Source organism: Catharus ustulatus, chromosome 7 (assembly GCF_009819885.2).
Source record: "Catharus ustulatus isolate bCatUst1 chromosome 7, bCatUst1.pri.v2, whole genome shotgun sequence".
NCBI lineage: Eukaryota > Metazoa > Chordata > Aves > Passeriformes > Turdidae > Catharus > Catharus ustulatus.
In genome coordinates this window covers 12634579-12651623 of record NC_046227.1, presented here as the reverse complement: position 1 = coordinate 12651623, position 17045 = coordinate 12634579, and the positions used below count along the sequence as shown (strand labels likewise).

Below are 17045 nucleotides of genomic sequence, written 5' to 3'. Positions count from 1 at the left end.
TACCAATTATTGAAGGAAGAGTATTTCTGTTTTGGGGTGAACATTAGAAAAGCAACTGTGACACCTCTAAATTCTCTGTGTCCACACCCAGTGAACTATCTTCTGAGCAGTAGCAGCTACAATTATTAAGCTCCTTTTCCCAGTGAGGTTTAGTAGCTCAAGCATGTGTTGTACTGGCATGGCCACATTCCTTCTGCTTCTCAGGCTAATGCAGCCTGTACTCTTTGGGGCCTCTCTGTGCTAAAAGATATTTTCAACTTCAGTCTCATGAAATTTTCACCTATCACTTGGGCTTAGATGCTGTAAGCTTTGAGAGCCTTTCTACCAGTAGAAGGAATGAGCTATTAATGCTAGTGTTGCCTCAGAAACAAAAGGGGTTTCTGTTGGGCATGAATTTAGTCTGGGATGGAGGAGGTCTGCTTAGTGATTCTAACCATGAGCTTCTGAAACTACCTTCCAGTGGTAGCAGAAGGACAAACTTCCCAGTTGCTCTTAAAGGCAATGTATGGAATGAACTATGCAGTGGAATAGCAAGGGCCTGGACTTGATGATTCCAGAAATCCCTTGCGGTCCCCTTCTCCCCTGTGCAAGTGTGTCAGGGAATGAGTGATGACATCATCCCTCCCCTTTCCAATGCTGCACTGGAATAGCTGCAATCTAGCTTTTTTAGAACCTACCACTTGGAAATGTTTTATCAGCTTTGGCAAGTGCTTGGGATGTAAACTCTGTGCATTTATTTTGAAGGATATATAAATCAAAATACATATCCAAGATTTCCCCTGCCACCCTATCTTACTTTCTTGACACTATTTTTACATTTTACCTCACAAGACTGAAACAAGATAACAAGAAGCAGGCTGCTGTCACAGCCAGAGTTAGAAGTGCTTGCTTATTAGAAGAGCAGCCTTTTTTTTTCCCTGCTGCTGGCATATGTTTTACTTGCTAAGTATATCTGTATCAGAACAGTTGACAAATGTGTTCTAGGTAGCCTCATTGACCAGCATGTTTCTGCTGCTGCTCTCTCTCTCATTAATAATTTGGACAATATGGTAAATAATTGGAGTTTTTAGTATGAGAATATTTCCATCAATGGCATAAACTCTCACTGTCGTGTCTTGTGTATAATTTCTTACATGCAGTTGCTTAAATGCTGCTGGGGAATCTTACTAAACAGCTTGTAAAATCCTTTGGCTATGAAGCCTAAGTTGATTATACAGGAGGACACAGTGAATTAATTCTGAAATTAGTCTGGCACGTTTATTCAAAATATTTTTTTCTGAATTTTCCCGAATTAAATGGTTGATTTCAAGTTTCACCTGGATGCAATTTGAACTGCAATTAATAAACCCTCTGACCCATTTGCTATTAGCAGCACAACTGTGTTTCCTTCCCTGTATAACACGGGTAAGATACATTCTTTTATCCATTTACTTTGTTCACTTGACCTTAACCTTAACATTTCACAGTGTTAAGGGGAGAGGGCTGGCAAGTATATCCTAATTACTGTATATATCCTACCCTGGAGTGCCTGAACAAAGTACTCACAAAAGACTTCATTTGTCCAGTACCACTGGTGAGCAGAGTTATTAATGAAGATGTGCACACAGATTTCAGTAAAAGAGTGACAGTTCTGAGAGAAAAGTGAAATTTTTTTACTGTATTTTATTCCATAGTATTACTGTGTTTAAAATAGTGTTGTTGCCAATATTGTACATAGTTCCACTATTGTACATAGATGGGAAAACTGTTTTGAGGACTCTGTTGAACCGTGAAGTAGCAGGAGAAAGCTTTTCCTCTAAAGTGTGTGAGGCTGAAATAAAGGTGGAAAAGTGAAGGGTAATGGAAACCTAGTTCTGTTAGATCTACAGTTTGGAAAGTGATGTCTGCTTCTGAACAGTCTAGAGTCAGTGCTGTTTCCTGAATCTGTCCTATGTATTTCTCACATTACTGTATCACTTAATGCTTTCCTGCCCCCTCAGCTGATGGAAAGTATTTGAAGAGGCTAAAATAAACAGAATAAATGAAAAGTACTGATTTTTCTGACTAAATGTTGTGTTGCTGCTGCATTGTTAGGTCGTGGGATGTGTAGCAAGAGATGTGGCACTACAAAAAATTCTAACAGCAATACTCTCTCACTCTACTTACCGAGGCAGTCTTTAAGAAAAGCTGAACACGGAGAATTGGTGAGTATTCAAACTTGAATGATTAAAACCAGTTATGCTAATGCAATGCATTGTTCACTGCAATTACCAGGTTTTTTAGTATAAATTATCCATACTTACACTGCATATTATACAAAGTAAGGAAATATGGGTGGCATGGAGTTTCAGTACAGCTTTGTCTTCACTGTTAACCCCTGTTGAGAAATAGAGAATGACTACCCCCCTCTTTTGCATGCAGATTACAGGTTGTGTGCATTAGTTAGTGCCAGCTAATGAGGTTCTATTGTTAAAAGTCCCCTGGGTAATTACCACTTTTTAGACTTGCAGCATGCTTGGTACCCCTCCTAGTGCTGTTAGATTTCTTCTGTTACTTACAGCATTGGCTGGGCTATTTGCTATTGCAAATAAAAAGGAAATTTCTCTAAAGAGGGGCGTATCATTTTGTCCTGTGTGTACAGCACAGAGCACAGCAGGACCCGAGCTGAGCCTGCTGGTGCTGCAGTAATGTGAGTAAATCAGAATCAGACTCGACTACTGCCCTTCTCTGCGAGCAGAGTTCAGCAATAGCTGCTTCTGCCGTGCTGTTTGTGCTGCCTGCACCCCATGGTGCTTATACCTTTCATTGCCCAGGGTCAGTCTGGAGCTGCCCAGCTGGGATGACCTGTTACTACCCAAGTGTCAGGCTATGCTAGTGCTTTACTCCTCTGTATTGATCATCACTGCTGGAAATTTGAGTTGTTCTTATGGCATCCTTGCAAAGACTTTTTGATAAATTTGTCACCCGTATTTGCATATCCTGAGCTTGTCTCCTCCATATTCCATCTGCAACAAAAATATTCCTCTTTCTTTTAAAATGAAAACCAGATTTTCTCTGTGGGGATCATCCAGGAATATCCCACTTGCTTATTTGTTATATGGATTCTCAAAATAACTATTAAATAAGAGACTACTGTTGAAATCTAGGAATTATTTTCCAGTAAGATACTGTCCTATTGTGCTCACTCAGAAAGATCAATATTATTTATGTTTTGTAAGGAACAAATTCTTTAAACCCATATTTTACATAGAGATTTTCCCAGGACAAGTGATATGGTGAATTTTTTCAAGAGACATCAGAAAAGGCATTTGACTGTGTTGGAAATTTGTTGGAAATCTTTATGTCTGGGTTGACAGTCTGCACCAACATCTTCCACCTGAGTATCAATATGAACAGCCAAGATTATAATCAGCAGTTTTGCATCTGAAGCCTTTTTAATTTGAATTGTGACACTATGACATTTCATCCCATGCGGTCACTGTCCCACTGGTAAAGGACAAAGGAATTGGAAAGCTCTGGGCAATCATCTGAAGGTGTGATGTAAAATCTATTTAGCACCCTGATCAAAAGTATGTGTACACCTTGCATGGTACACATTTGCCCCCCAGCCAGTCTTGCAGCTCCAGCTGTCAGCTGTCTCCTGTGTGCTTCTGTAGTAAATGCTTCCATTTCCTTCACTGGATACAGATGCTGCAGTAACTCATGCTTCTGGTATTTTGTTTTCTGGTATTTTGAATCTGCAGCCAGCAAATTCAGGACCTAATAGTTTCAGAGAGCAGGTGTTTCCAGTGTTCATTGTTGCTAGTCTTGTTTCTTGTGTGTGGTGAAAGTTTATGGATTTTCTTTCTAATTGCATGGTCATTCTACTCTTTTTCTCTTTGCTTGTAAAATATTTTTTTAAAATGTATTTATTTTAGATCTGAATGCACTGACATAACTGATCCTTTGTTCTGTTTATATGTTTATGGGAAGAACATGAGCTGATGTTTGAAATATTCTAGTGATATCTAATGATGAGGAACAGCTGGGCTGGGTGAGCTGCATGAAAAATGCCTGGAAATGTGAGATTTAAGGAAAACCATTTTATCTAGAAAACTGGTATAGCTTTCTCACTAGTCCTAGACAACAGTGAAATCCTAAGGCACGTTGTATACTTTTTTTTTACCCCTGGCAATACCATGGATCTGTCTTTTCAAAGTGTTTGTCTGCTGCTACACATCTAGATTTTGAGTTTCCGCAAACAGCATCTGTTTAACCAGCATGAGAATTCAGATTTAATTTTTTAAAAAACTAATGACACTATTGTTATAATGTAGTCTGCATGGTAATGATCTGTAAAACTGCTTATACTTTCTAAATTAACAAGGATGATGAAGCCAGGCTGGAATGTAGAGAAAATTATGTGAAACAGAAACTACCTATCTTTCTGGAAATCCATGTGGCAGACTCAGATTGGAAGGCATAAACCGACAAATAAAAAGCAATATCCAGGAATTAAAAAAAAAAAAAAAGGAGAAACATCTTTATTTCCTCAGCAGCAAGACTTACACCAAAATAAAGCATATCTGTTCTTGGGTATTAGAAGTCTGCTGGGCAAAATGTTTGCTGAGAGCTCCATATCTAGACTTGTCTCTGAACTCAGGTTTTCTGACTCCTGAAGTCACGGAATGAATACAAAGCAGCAGATTCATCTTCTCTTATCTCTTTGAAGTTATTTTTATCTTTGCAACTATTTTTCATGTTGGTGGTTCACCCCAGGCATGCTGAACTAGAAGTATGAGAGGTACTATTCACTGCACAGAAATGCACCAGTCCTTGTCTTTGCAGTCCAGACTGTCTGCTGCGGGACACAGCACAGCAGAGTGGATTTACACAGGTCAGAATCTGACCACGCACCTCCCTGCAGTCCTCCTCTTGGTTTATTGTACACACATCCATTTTCTTTGTGATATACCTACACTTTTTTTGGTTAACATTTGGTTCCCACCTCCGCCCCGCTTCAGTGCAGGGGCTAGCTGCATTTAGTAAGGATGAGCAGATCCCAGGGACCAAAGAGAGCGTCGGGGGCATGCAAGGACAGAGCTGATAGCTGGAGGCGTGGGGAGGAGGAGAGGGGGAAGCCTGGAGCTCCGCACAGCCCTTGGAGCAGGGGCTGTTCGTGCATCCCTCTGCAGTAGCTGGGCACGGCCAGCTCTGGATCGCTCAGCTCGCAGAGCTGCCCCTGCTGCTGTTCGGTGTCTCCGGAGACTTGCGAACTTTGCTCAGGGCTGACGGACTTCAAACTAATTTCACTCTGCGGGGAAGTTCTTTAGAATAATTCCTAAACGCATCTGTTTGCGGCTGCACCCACGCTAGGGGCCAGGTCTGTGCGCTCCGCCACGGGCAGCCGCGCACTCGCTCCCGGCCGCCGCTCCGGCCCGTTCGGCCGCGCCCCGCCGCACCGCGGGACCCCGGCCCGGAGCGGCTCCGCGCGCAGCTGGCGGCGGCCAGGCAGCGCCTCTCTGGGCGGCAGGCGCGGGTGCGGCGGCCGGCCGGGGTGCGGCGGCAGGCGGGTCCCGCCGAGCCCGCGGCCAGCACATCGGACAGCGGGCGCTGCCCCGCCCGGCCCGGCCCGGCCCGAGCGCGCGTGCGCGGGGCCGCGCGGCCGGGGGCGGGCGCGGAAGGTGCGCGCGCGCCGCCGCCCGCCCCCGCGCTGAGGTGTCGAGGCGGTGCCGGTGTGTCCCTCACGGCGGCGGCAGGAGCCGCACGGGCGGTGCCGCTGCGGGGACCCGCCCGCCCCCGCGCTGAGGTGCCGCTGTGTCCCTCACGGCGGCGGCAGGAGCCGCACGGGCGGTGCCGCTGCGGGGAGCCGCCCGCGCCCCCCGGGCACTGCCCGCCGGCCGCGAGGGCTGTGCCGCGCTGCCCCCCCGCCCCGGGGCGCTATGAGCCATGAAGCCGCCCGGCAGCAGCTCCCTGCGGCAGCCTGGCTGCGGCGGCCGCCGCCGCCCCGCGCTCCTGCCGCTCCTCGGCCGCCTCGTCTCGCTGCTCCTGCTCCTCCATGGCTCCTCCTGCCCCCGGGCCCGCGCGGCTGCAGCGGCCGCCGGTGGGTATGGGGGGTGCGGGTGCTGAGGTGTCTGCGGCCCCTCGCCGTGCACCCCGGCAGCATCCATTTCCCCTCAGCCATTCCTTGCTCCCTTCCCGCTCCCAGCTTTGTGTGCGTGTCTGTGTCGGCGTGTCTAAACCCGGGGCTCAGTTAGCGCTTCCTTGGCTCGCTTGCTTACACCGAAGCGAGGTACGTGCGGTGCCGGTGCTGCAGTGTGCTGGGTAGGGATGCTGTGCGCCGAAAGACGCCGGTGAGGGATGCGACACAAAAAGCTTCGGTGGGCTTTGTGTGTGTCACGGTGCATGATGTGGACGGCGATCCGCTGATTTGTCTGCTCGGGGTCGGGTTTTCTGTGTGCTTTGTTGTTTATTTGCTCTTGGTTGCATATAGGTGACATGTGGAATGCTCTGAATGCAGCCTGTCTGTGCATCGTGTTATTATTGTTGTTGGTACATTGCCGATACATTGTAATACTGTTATGTTGCTACATCGTGTTGATTGACTGGCTTGAAATTTTAATGAGGAAAGATAGAGGATTTCATTTCAAAAGCTGCTACTGAAGAAAAGGGCTCTTGTCAAAGTTAAAAGAAGTAGAAATTAATTCCTTTATATAATAGGAAGTTTAGCATTCAGTGCACATGGACTCTGAATTCAGTGTATGTTAGCAACACGGCGAGTATTCTTAGCTTTTCGTAGCTTTGTTGGGTTTTTCGTGAAAGAATTTAGCTATCCAAGAGGGGGTAGGGGGAAACTGAATGTCCATTAAGTTGGATTGGCTTTTTTTCCCTGAAGGTTGAGAGGTATTAAAATATTTATACTCTATGACTGCATATGAAAATGTATATACAATTAAATAATTAATGTTCTTTCTGAAATAATTTTATGTGTGAAAAAGGAATAAAATCTAGCTCAATAAATAAGCTATCTTTTTTGTTTGCTTGAGTGATTAGTAAAATGTTAGAAAACTGCAAGCAAATATGTAGCTTTTTCATGGAAATAAACACATTCTGCCATGGAATTTATGGCTGGCATATTTTTCCTCCCCAGGCCTGCACTGGAATGAAACAGCAAGCAGTATAGAGGAAGTACTGGCAGATGAAGAGAACACATTTCAACAGAGTAACAGCAGTAACAGTAAAAATAACAGCTACAGCAATGCAATCCAGAAAGAAATCACACTGCCTTCAAGACTAATCTATTACATCAACAGAGACTCTGAGACCCCTTACCATATCCTGGATACCAGGACAAGGCACCAGCAGAAACATGACAAGGTAGGTTAACAAGAGGCTCATCTGCAGAATTTTCAAAACAGTGATAAGTGATGTGAAACTGTGTTTGTTTTAGTCTGTAGATATTCAAGACTTAATGGTGGTCCCTGCAACAGTTTTTAGGAATTAAAGGAGTACATGTAATTAAGCAAGAATTTAATTTCCCTTGTGTTAACTTAAAAATAATTATTTTGAATTTCAGAATGGTTCAGAAACTATAGATAAAACAAATGAGAATTAGGTGAAGTTGACTTGACTAATCAGCATAGATTCTGGTGTCTTCACTTTTGATACACCACCATCAACAAAATGTTTCTTCCAAAATAGCTCTAGACTGCAGAAGTACCTGCATAAGGACCTTCTTTGGAATCCTAAACTGGCAGCATGAGTTACTTACCTAATAAATGCAGCATTCATTTCCTGCCATTGTATGGCCAGTGAAGACCACTGTAAAGTCTTACCACTTTTTGGCAAACAGAACCTGCATTTCTCATTTTTCAATGGCAAGATCTAATATTCCATTTTGTATGGATGCAGCTATTAAGTTTTTTTTTTTTCCCCTGAAATTGTATGGAATCGAACAAACTTTGGTTTTGTAGAATAACTTTGTAAAGAAATAAACCTGTCTAAACTATATCACTTAGTACCCTTTAAATTTATTTCATCCTATTTTAATAAATCTTTATTTAAAAAATTAATTTCTTCCTACAGGATGAAAGGTAAAGTGAAGGTAAAGATGGCTTGACTCTAAAGAGATTACCATGGTAGGAAGAGACAACAAAGCAAGTCAGTGTGTATGATATTACTGAAGGACTTAGCTATAATGGAGTTCCTACCTATTGAATGGCATTTCTCTTGAAATTTTAGTCAGCAAATTTAATACATGTTAATGTGCTTATGTTGATATTGATTATGTGCCATTTCAGATGTGGAATTAATAAGAAGGCACTGAATAATCTTTGAAAAAAAGGTGAGATGGCTGTACATTTTTTGTGTTTGAATAGGAAGAAAGGTTGCTTCCTAGGTTATTGAACATGGATACTGGTGTGTGCCTTTGGATGCATCTCAATGCACCCGTATGTTATGGCTGGCGCAGAAAAGCTTTTTGTTTGTTGGAAACTGGAGCTACTTAAGAGAACACTACATTCAGAACTAATATTCTTTCAAGTGAGACCACTCTTAAATACACTTAAAACACTAAGGTCTTCCTGTTTCCCTCTTGGGAAGAAAGGGATTTACAAGTGCTTGCAGACTTGCATTTGGGAATAATGCTTCCTTCGTGTATGTAGGTTTTTTTTTTTTTAAATCCATAGGGGAGAATGTCCACCAATCTTTACACTTACCCAGCACTGCCCATGAGAACATTGCTGTTCTTTCCTATGCCCTACCTTGTATCCACCCACATGTTGGAGTAAAGCTCTGCAGAAATCAGTGCTGACAGGATTGGTATTGATTTCCTCGGGCATGCTTGCTGCTGACTCTAAAGTGGATCTTCTTTCCACTCACTATGTCCCTTTTAAGCACAGGGAATGCTAATGCTGCAGTTTTTTCCACAGAAGGGTTCCTTAATCCTGGGCCCTCATGGAGAGTGACATTATGTTGACTTCATTCTTCTGGCATGAAATTTCTGTTGTTTTGTATTTATTGTTTATATTTAATTGAAGGAAAGGGTTGATTATGTTCATTGTCTAGATGGATTTTTGTACATCTTGCTTCCAGATCATCGTAGCTGACACCTTCACCCCAACTTCCATCTTGTACCTTTCCTTGCATGAAATAATTTCTTTGCCCTTTCATCTACTTTATAACAGCTAAAATATTGGTTATTATATTATTTTCTTCTGTTTAACATTTGCTAGAAGCTTCTCTGTAGAGCAATAATCGGGGCCTAAAGGAAGTGTGGGAGGTGCAAAAGGAAAACAACCCATAAACAAAACAATGCAATTGGTTGTGAAAGATACCCAGGAGTTGGTTTTGACTTAGGGGGAGGATTCTTTTCAATACTGGCTTTTATCCTTCCCCAGAATTAAAAGAAATGCTGTATTCTAATAAATCCTACTTATGAGATTTTAGTGTCTCTTACATTGGTAACAAAGAGAAGTAGCCAAAATACCTTTATAGTTAGGTAAAGAAAGACATGTGTATTCAGCTTTTTTTTAATACCATGTGAAAAAATTTAAGACAGCCTTATATATGTACAGATGGAAAATGTTAAGGAAAAATGTTTTTGTTCTTTTACCGTTCTTGAGACTACACATTTTAACCTGTATTTTCTTGTCAACCTTAAAATGCCATTTATAGGCATATGATGTGGAAACAGTCCCTAACTATTGATAATACTCAGTGGACTCCTTTCTGTGGCACTTCTCTATAGTGGTCAGAATAATGTAATATGGCCTGTTTGTGGGATTAGGTCTGAGTGCCTCAGAAATGCTGAGTCACTATAAGGGGAGGGTGAGACTAGAAGAAATGGTGTGCATGTGAGAAGAAAGAGGTAAAGTTGGAGAAATATGATTATATAAAATTATTTAAAATATTTTTTAAAAGTCGTGTTCCAAAAGTAAGGATCTACAACGTTCTTCATGAAATGTTGGTAGAAATTAAACACTGGAGAGAAAACAGTGTACTAGAGAATAAAAGAACCATAAGTAGTAAGTTACTTTCTTAACACTGATTCTCTCTATGCCCTTTTGGTGAAATATCATCATGTTGAGAAGGTGCTTGTGATCAAGACCCTCTCTCATTCCTTCTTCTTGGAAAATACTTTTTATCACTGTTAAAAGAAAGAACTGTTCACCATAGTTTTGACTAAGTGATCGATCTCCAAGGGGGACAGGGTTCTAGTATATATTTTAGCTTTGTGCTCGTAAAAAGCAGATTTTAAGTATTTGATGCTTGAAAACTCTAAATTCTGTTTCCTCATAGTTGAATTAAGGCTAGCTGGTTTTGAGTTCTTCTGAAGTTATTTTTAGTGCAAAATGCTCAAAAATGAGCATCTATTTATAAAAATACTCTGAAGAAGCTTGCAGGAATCCTTAAACTTGAAGAAGTCTGAGTCACCTGTGTTCTGTCTTTTTAAGCTTCTGCAGGTGGAGGTGGTGTTTTGAAGGAACTGATAATCTCTTTATTGAACCAGATGATTGCTTTGGTTCATTTTTACAGGCTACATACACAAGATTTTTAGGAGCTAGCAGGAAGACTGCATGGGGCACAATTTGTCACAAAAGGCTAGAAGCAAGTCTTTACAGTGGCCAGCAGAAGGAAAAATCCTGCAATGCAAGGTGTTTGAATATAATAGGATTACTGGAGAAACATAGCCCAGGGCTCCCTTAGCAAATTTTGAGTGGAAAATAGCTCGAACTGGATGCATATGAAAGCAGACTGTATCTGCTGAACAGTTTCTGAATCATAAGTTTTCAGGAGCTCTAAAGAAGCCATCTCTTCATGCATAATTATAAGCTGTTAATGTAATTTTGGGGAGGAGAGAGGTGTTAGAAAATCTGTTTTGCAGATCCCAAAGAGGGAAGAATAAGGAAGAGTACTTTTGACTATGAATATGTTCCACCTTCCCCCAAAAGCTTTGATTTATTTTCAGCTATTTTTCATGGGGTGGAACTCCAGGTGTTTCTGATCGGGTCAGCTGTTTGTCATTTACCTGAAGAAAATATTCCTGCCAGGTGAATGCAATAGTTTTTGCTATGTTGCCTTGCTTTAAAGGTTGAGATACAGTGCTGTCTTAGTCCTCTGTGTAATTTTAGTGTATGGCATATGAAAGTTGAGCAGGAAAGGCCCTTAAGATGAAGGAAAACAACTCTTTTCCGTTTAAAAGGAAGTGGTATTGAAGAAAAAGCAGGTACAGTAATTTCATGATTACAAGCTGCATCTCTGGGTGTTGGCAACATTTTGTTCTTTGTCCATAAATAAGCTGCACCCAATTATAAGCCACTCTGTCATTCGCAGTGAGCACCCGTGTGCAACAAAGTTGCCAATTAGTAACAGAATCGCGGGATCGCGGGGTTTACTGGCTCGGCTTGGGCTGTGTGGGCTCGGCCTGTTTGGGGCTGCCGATGGGACCACGTGGCCCAGCTCGGCGGGGCCGCTCGGGGCCGGCTGCTGCTGCCGCCGGGCTTGCTCGTCCCAGCCTGGCACTGCCGCGCGGCGGCACACAGAAATGGAGCCCACGGCGGCAGGCAGGGACGGAGCCTGCCCGCTCCTGTGGCGGCAGGCGGGGTGGGAGCCCCCCACCTCCCCCACAAGCCGCGGGGCCGGCAGGAGGGAGCCCCTGCCTCCCCCCCGAGCCGCGGGGATGGCAGCACGGAGCCCCTCCCTCTCCCTCAGGCTGCGCTGCCTGAAGGAGGGAGCCCCCTGCTTCTCCTCCGCCCCCGCGCTGCTGGCACGGAGCCTGCCTGCACCCGCCGTGCAACAGAGTAACCAATTTGTAACAATTGCACAATCCCGGGTTTTACTGACAGGTGCTCGGCTCAGCACCTCGGCTGCACTTCCGGGGTTGGAAATTTCAGAAATTTTTTCGCATATTAGCCGCTCCTGAGTGTAAGCCACATTTCTGGGGTGGGAAAAATTTTAGTCAAAAAGGTCACAATTGGTAAACTCTTAAAAGGTGGCATCATGTGAATTCTTACTGAAATCCAGATAAAAGTTCTATGCACTAGTTACTCTGCCATTTACTTGCCTATTTTAGGCTGTACTTTCGTATTTAATCCCTGCGTAATGAAAACTGGTCAAATTAATGAATGAAGTCCATGTGATGCATATGTGTTAGATTGTTTAAGAATCTTTGTAGTATTTCAGTTGACTTCACCTTTTTTCCTTCTGATCTTTCTGTGGTGCAGCTTCAGTTTGCACTACTTGTAAATGGAAGATTGTGATACTTTGTTGTTGTGTGGTTGATTTTTTATTTATTTATTCTATATTGAATTTATATGAATGCAAAAGTCTTATCTTGGCACTGTGCCTTTAGTAGTTACTAACAGGAGGATTGAAGTTGTTCTTCCTGTCTTTGGTTTCTGGGAGTAGGAGATTTTCCTTATGCCAACTTCAGCTAGATCTAGATCTTTGTTTCTTAGCTGAAATGTGGGTCATGTTATTTCTACAACTTTTAAATTTTTTTAAAAAATGTACTTCTGGGTCCTCTCATGAGCTTCACACAATAGACTATAAAAGGTTTCATTTCTCAAGTGTTAGGTAGCACAACACTTGTACTTGTTATGCCTTGTTCCAAAACAAAAATAAATTAAGTTTATAGGTTTTCTAGCATTTGTGGGAAGCTGGGTACAGCAGGAAAGTGGCCCAAGAGAGGGATGCACTACTTTTTGTAGAGTCTTACCAAAAAATCCTCAAGTGGGATATGGCTTTGGAGGCCAATGTTACTATAGAAGGGTATCCAAGATTTGCCATGCTGGGAGAGAATGGTGAGTTCTGGCCCCTGGGGTTTAGATGCACAACAGTAGGATTGCTTTCAGAGGCAGATCTGGGTCTTTTTCACATGCCCACAACCTTTCTTCCAAAAAACAGTCTTCAAGACTTGGGGTTCCAGTGCATCAAAGTAACTCCTCTACTGTTGAAGTCCAGAGACATAGCATTTCAAAAAACCTCCTGTTAATGATTTATGTTTTAAAAATCAGTTTTCACATGCTGCTGGGACAGTTATATATTCTGTTTCAGTATGAAATGCTTTATTTCTAGGGAGCAGTGGAAGATTGTTTTGGTGGATGTGCCTTGCAGTAGAATGTAACCAAATGCTGGAAGAGGGAATGGTTTCTGTATGGGGTCTCAGGATAGGCAAACAAGGTAAAACAGGATTAGGAACTAATATATAGTAAGTTACATTGACTTGTGACAAAACTTAGGGTATTATTAGAATGAAGGTCTAGAGCAAAAAACTGTTTTGATGCTGTAAAATCCATCTAAATCTGACTTAACATTTCTATTTCAATAATAAGAGTGATGAAAACCCTTGCTCAGCTTCCAAACTGAGTGAGGTAGCTTTTGGCCATCATTTTAGTCAGCAGAACCATATGCAAAAATAGATTTCTGAAAGCAATGAGCTTGTCCTTTGGAGGTTGTATGTCTGTGAATATAGCAGAAGACTCACAGCTACCATGAGTGAATTAAATAATGCTGTGACTTTTCTTTAAAGACTTGTGACAGAACTTAGTGTTTTTTAAGGGATAACACATTATTGCATTGAGCACAGTTTTACTCTGAAGAAAGTAAAACCAATGTAGTAGTTTCTTTTTGGTGATAATGATTGTAATTTCCTGAAAGTCTTAAGAAAAGTGGATTATTGACAAATGATGCCCAAATGTGATCATGAAAATAATGAAAGGATTCAAGTTGTGACATAGATCAGTAGAACTGAGATTCCTGTTACAGCCATTTTTATATTGAAACGTGCTGTAACCTAATGATGGTTTTGAAAGACACCAATATTCATTATATGTAGGGGGTTTTAGCTTGGAAAAACCCTAAGAGCTACTGCTTTGCATGAGCAGCTACAGCATTCTTAGAATGTCCCTAGTAAGAAGAATCTCTTATTACAATGACTACACTAGTAATTTGAGCTTCCAGAACAGGGGGAAAAAAAGAATTATTATTCCTAAAATTTGGGTATGAGGATAGGAAGAATTGGAAAGACTCAGACCTTTCTTCAACCCACATCTCTATACATCATCAGTAAGTCTTTGCTGAAGAAAAACTTTATATAATTTTTGAGCTTTGCCATTGGATTAGGCTATAGCTGTCAAAGCAGGAATTTCTACAGAGGTTTCTAGATGATAAGCAAACACAAAGGAACTTGGTCTCCTCTTTATGTCAACGAAGAATATTTATGCAGGTGTGAGCATTTCCTTGTGTAAAAGCTGTACAAGAAGATGATGTTTAATATTTTTCCTGCGAAAATTTATAAATTCTTCAAATTACATGCTGAACTAATTATATTCTTATTTGAATTTATATTTCTATGCCAATGAGAAGAACACTGTATTTCAGATTATGCTTCATGCATTTGTATTACACAGTAGCTGGTGAGAGAATACAGTGAAATTATAAGGTGGATAACAGAACTGCAGATACTTTTCTGAAATATTTCCTCCCGTCATTGTGGTACATGATGGTTGGTAATGCTTAAAACACCTGGTGATAATTCACTGGTAGCTTTCTATGCTAACTTACTGCATGAAATGAATCGGTTTCAGGATTAGATATTTAGTCTCATTACCTTCAGCTGGTTTATGGCTTTTGGGGGTGGTTGTCTATTGTTAAACTGTTTTAAGAAAATTTGTATTTGCTGTAGCAGCAGTATATTGCATTCACCTGAATTCAAAACAGTGCTTTTGCTAAACTGTAGGGATTTAAAATTTTTCTGTAACCAATGGTTTCAGCTGAGTTTGGTGGAGATCATGCCTGGCTGCAGGTCATCAAATTAGTGTCAGCTGCTTTGCAGCAATTGCTTTTGTGTACAGGCTGCATCTGTTAGTGAGTCACACTAATAGATAGCAAGTAGTGTTTTTATACACAGAAGTAGTTGTTTTCAGAAATAGCAATGTTGCTGTATGTGATTCTACAAAAGGAAGGGATTTTATGATATTGCAGACCAAGAATACAAATTATTTTTAGTAATTTGAAATTGGGAAAGATAAAGAATGCATAGTTCATGCCTTAGAAAGTTGAAGGGTGATGCATTGTTATCACTGAATGGGCTTGATTGGACAACAGAAAAGCTATAGCAGATCAGACTAGTCATCCATCTAGCTGTCACTAAAATCAGTAGCTGATGCCTAGGGAGATATTTCTTGTTTTTCAGAATGGTCTTAATGGAATAGTTCATACTTCTGTAAATACTGCAGATAGTTAACACTGAAATCTTGTTTGTGGCAGATATATGAAGATACATCCTTTAAAGTAAATGTTGCATGTGGAGGAGATTCAAAGCAGTAGCTTGTGTAACTCTTAGTGGGAATCTTTATGGCATAAAATTAATTGAGACCTTTTTCCTGTAAGAAATTTTCATGCTTTGAAAAAAATTCAATTAATACATGCATGTTTGGAAAACATAATAAGGTTTTTGTCATGAACAGGTGCTTGGAAAGCTCCTTGTGATACTTGCTCCTTGATTCCACTTTCAAAAAAATAGATTTGAGGCTGGAAAGTCTCTGCTACTAGGCATGCATTTAACTTGACATTCCTCCTTTTTTTAATGTATATGCTAGCAGAGTCTCTCTGAAAATGCCACCTGTTTGTTTATACTTAAACTGTTTTGCTCTGCTGATTCAGAGCACTGTAAACTCAGTTCTGCCAGGTCAGTGTTAGCAAACCGGTGAACTGGTGAGGCAACAATATACATTTACTGAAAAATAGAACAGAGACAAAGCTTAGTTAGTACTGGTTTGCTTCTATATGATTTTAGATATCAGCTAGAAATATTATTTTTAAAATTCTTGTTTAGAGTAATTGTATTTTTTTAATGAACAAAACCAGGCTTTAGCTGAGATTGTTTAATGGCATTAAAGGCATTTAAAATATTTTATAAGTACATGACTTTTAAAAATAAAAACCGCAGCTTGACAACAAAGCTCTGTGACCCTGTTGAAAGGGAAATGATAATTCTGGCAGCAAAGAATGATAAAGTAATACAGGAAATGTCACAGCTGATTTTAGTCACAATAGCAACTTTAAAAAAGATTATATTGAAGAATTTTCTGAAAGACGATGATTAACTTTACTTAGAAAGAAGATGAAAATCGGTACAGCTTTGTGTAGTGCAAGAATGGAAGAGACATAAAGAGCTTATCCTTTGTGGAGAAATTTCCAAAGGAAAGCAGAACTGTGAGCCATAAAAGCTACCCTTCATACTATTTAAGTTATGCTGTGAACTACTTAGAACTTGATAGATTTTCTGTGGCGTACCTGAAGATTAATTGTATTGTTTCATAAAAAATAAGGGTTTTTTTGTCTTTTGACTAATGGGCTTGATCATAATATTCCAACTTTGTGTAATTATTAATACTGTATCAAATTAGTGTATAAGTAAGCATGATTTGATTAGAGCATTATCAGGAAAGATACTATGAAATTCTGATCTAATCTCTTCAACCCTGCTGGAACAGCGTCTTCACAAAAAGTAATTCTTGGATCATCTCTTATCTCCCTATTTTTCTAGAAAACAGATAAGCATATTTTAACTGTCTTTGGCTACAGTTATTACAGTATAGAGAAAAATAAAGAATATAATTTATCTGACCAGAACTGAATATCCTGAAGTTAACCTTAACTCCCTATGCAAGACAAGTTAATGTTGATTTGTTGTATGTTGACCAGCATCAGTATTCTTTATACTGGTTCAGCTACAGTGCCAAGTACGAAGCCATTAATTGTGAAGGGATTACTTTGAAGGAGTTCTTCATAATGTGTAATATGAGCCTTGCCATGATTTTCATATTGGAAAGTGTGTATTACCAATGCTTTAATTATTTCAACCTTTTAAAGGAAATGATTGCAGTAATTTAATTAAAAGAACAGTATACTGCCTTACTTATGCTTTTGTTACATAGCCATCTGGTTATGGCAAAATACAGACATTTGTGTGAAACTTTTTTCGCTTTGTTTTTTAAATGAGTGTGTATTCGAAAGCATGCTTTTCAGGTACCATTTATTTCCCTCTAAAAAGGAAAATCCTTCTGAATCCGAATTTGGTA

General features: G+C 40.8%; 1 protein-coding gene across 1 annotated transcript in view; it reads left to right on the top strand.

Annotated features, from left to right (window-relative positions):
* Positions 1-5907: 5907 nt before the first annotated feature.
* Positions 5908-17045, top strand: part of ADAM23 (ADAM metallopeptidase domain 23) — a 68692-nt gene continuing 57554 nt past the window's right edge. Inside the window, exons 1-2 of the mRNA XM_033064391.2 lie at positions 5908-6061; positions 7109-7335. Of these exons, the coding sequence (XP_032920282.1) occupies positions 5908-6061; positions 7109-7335 (381 nt within the window). The remainder of the gene's footprint in view (positions 6062-7108; positions 7336-17045) is intronic.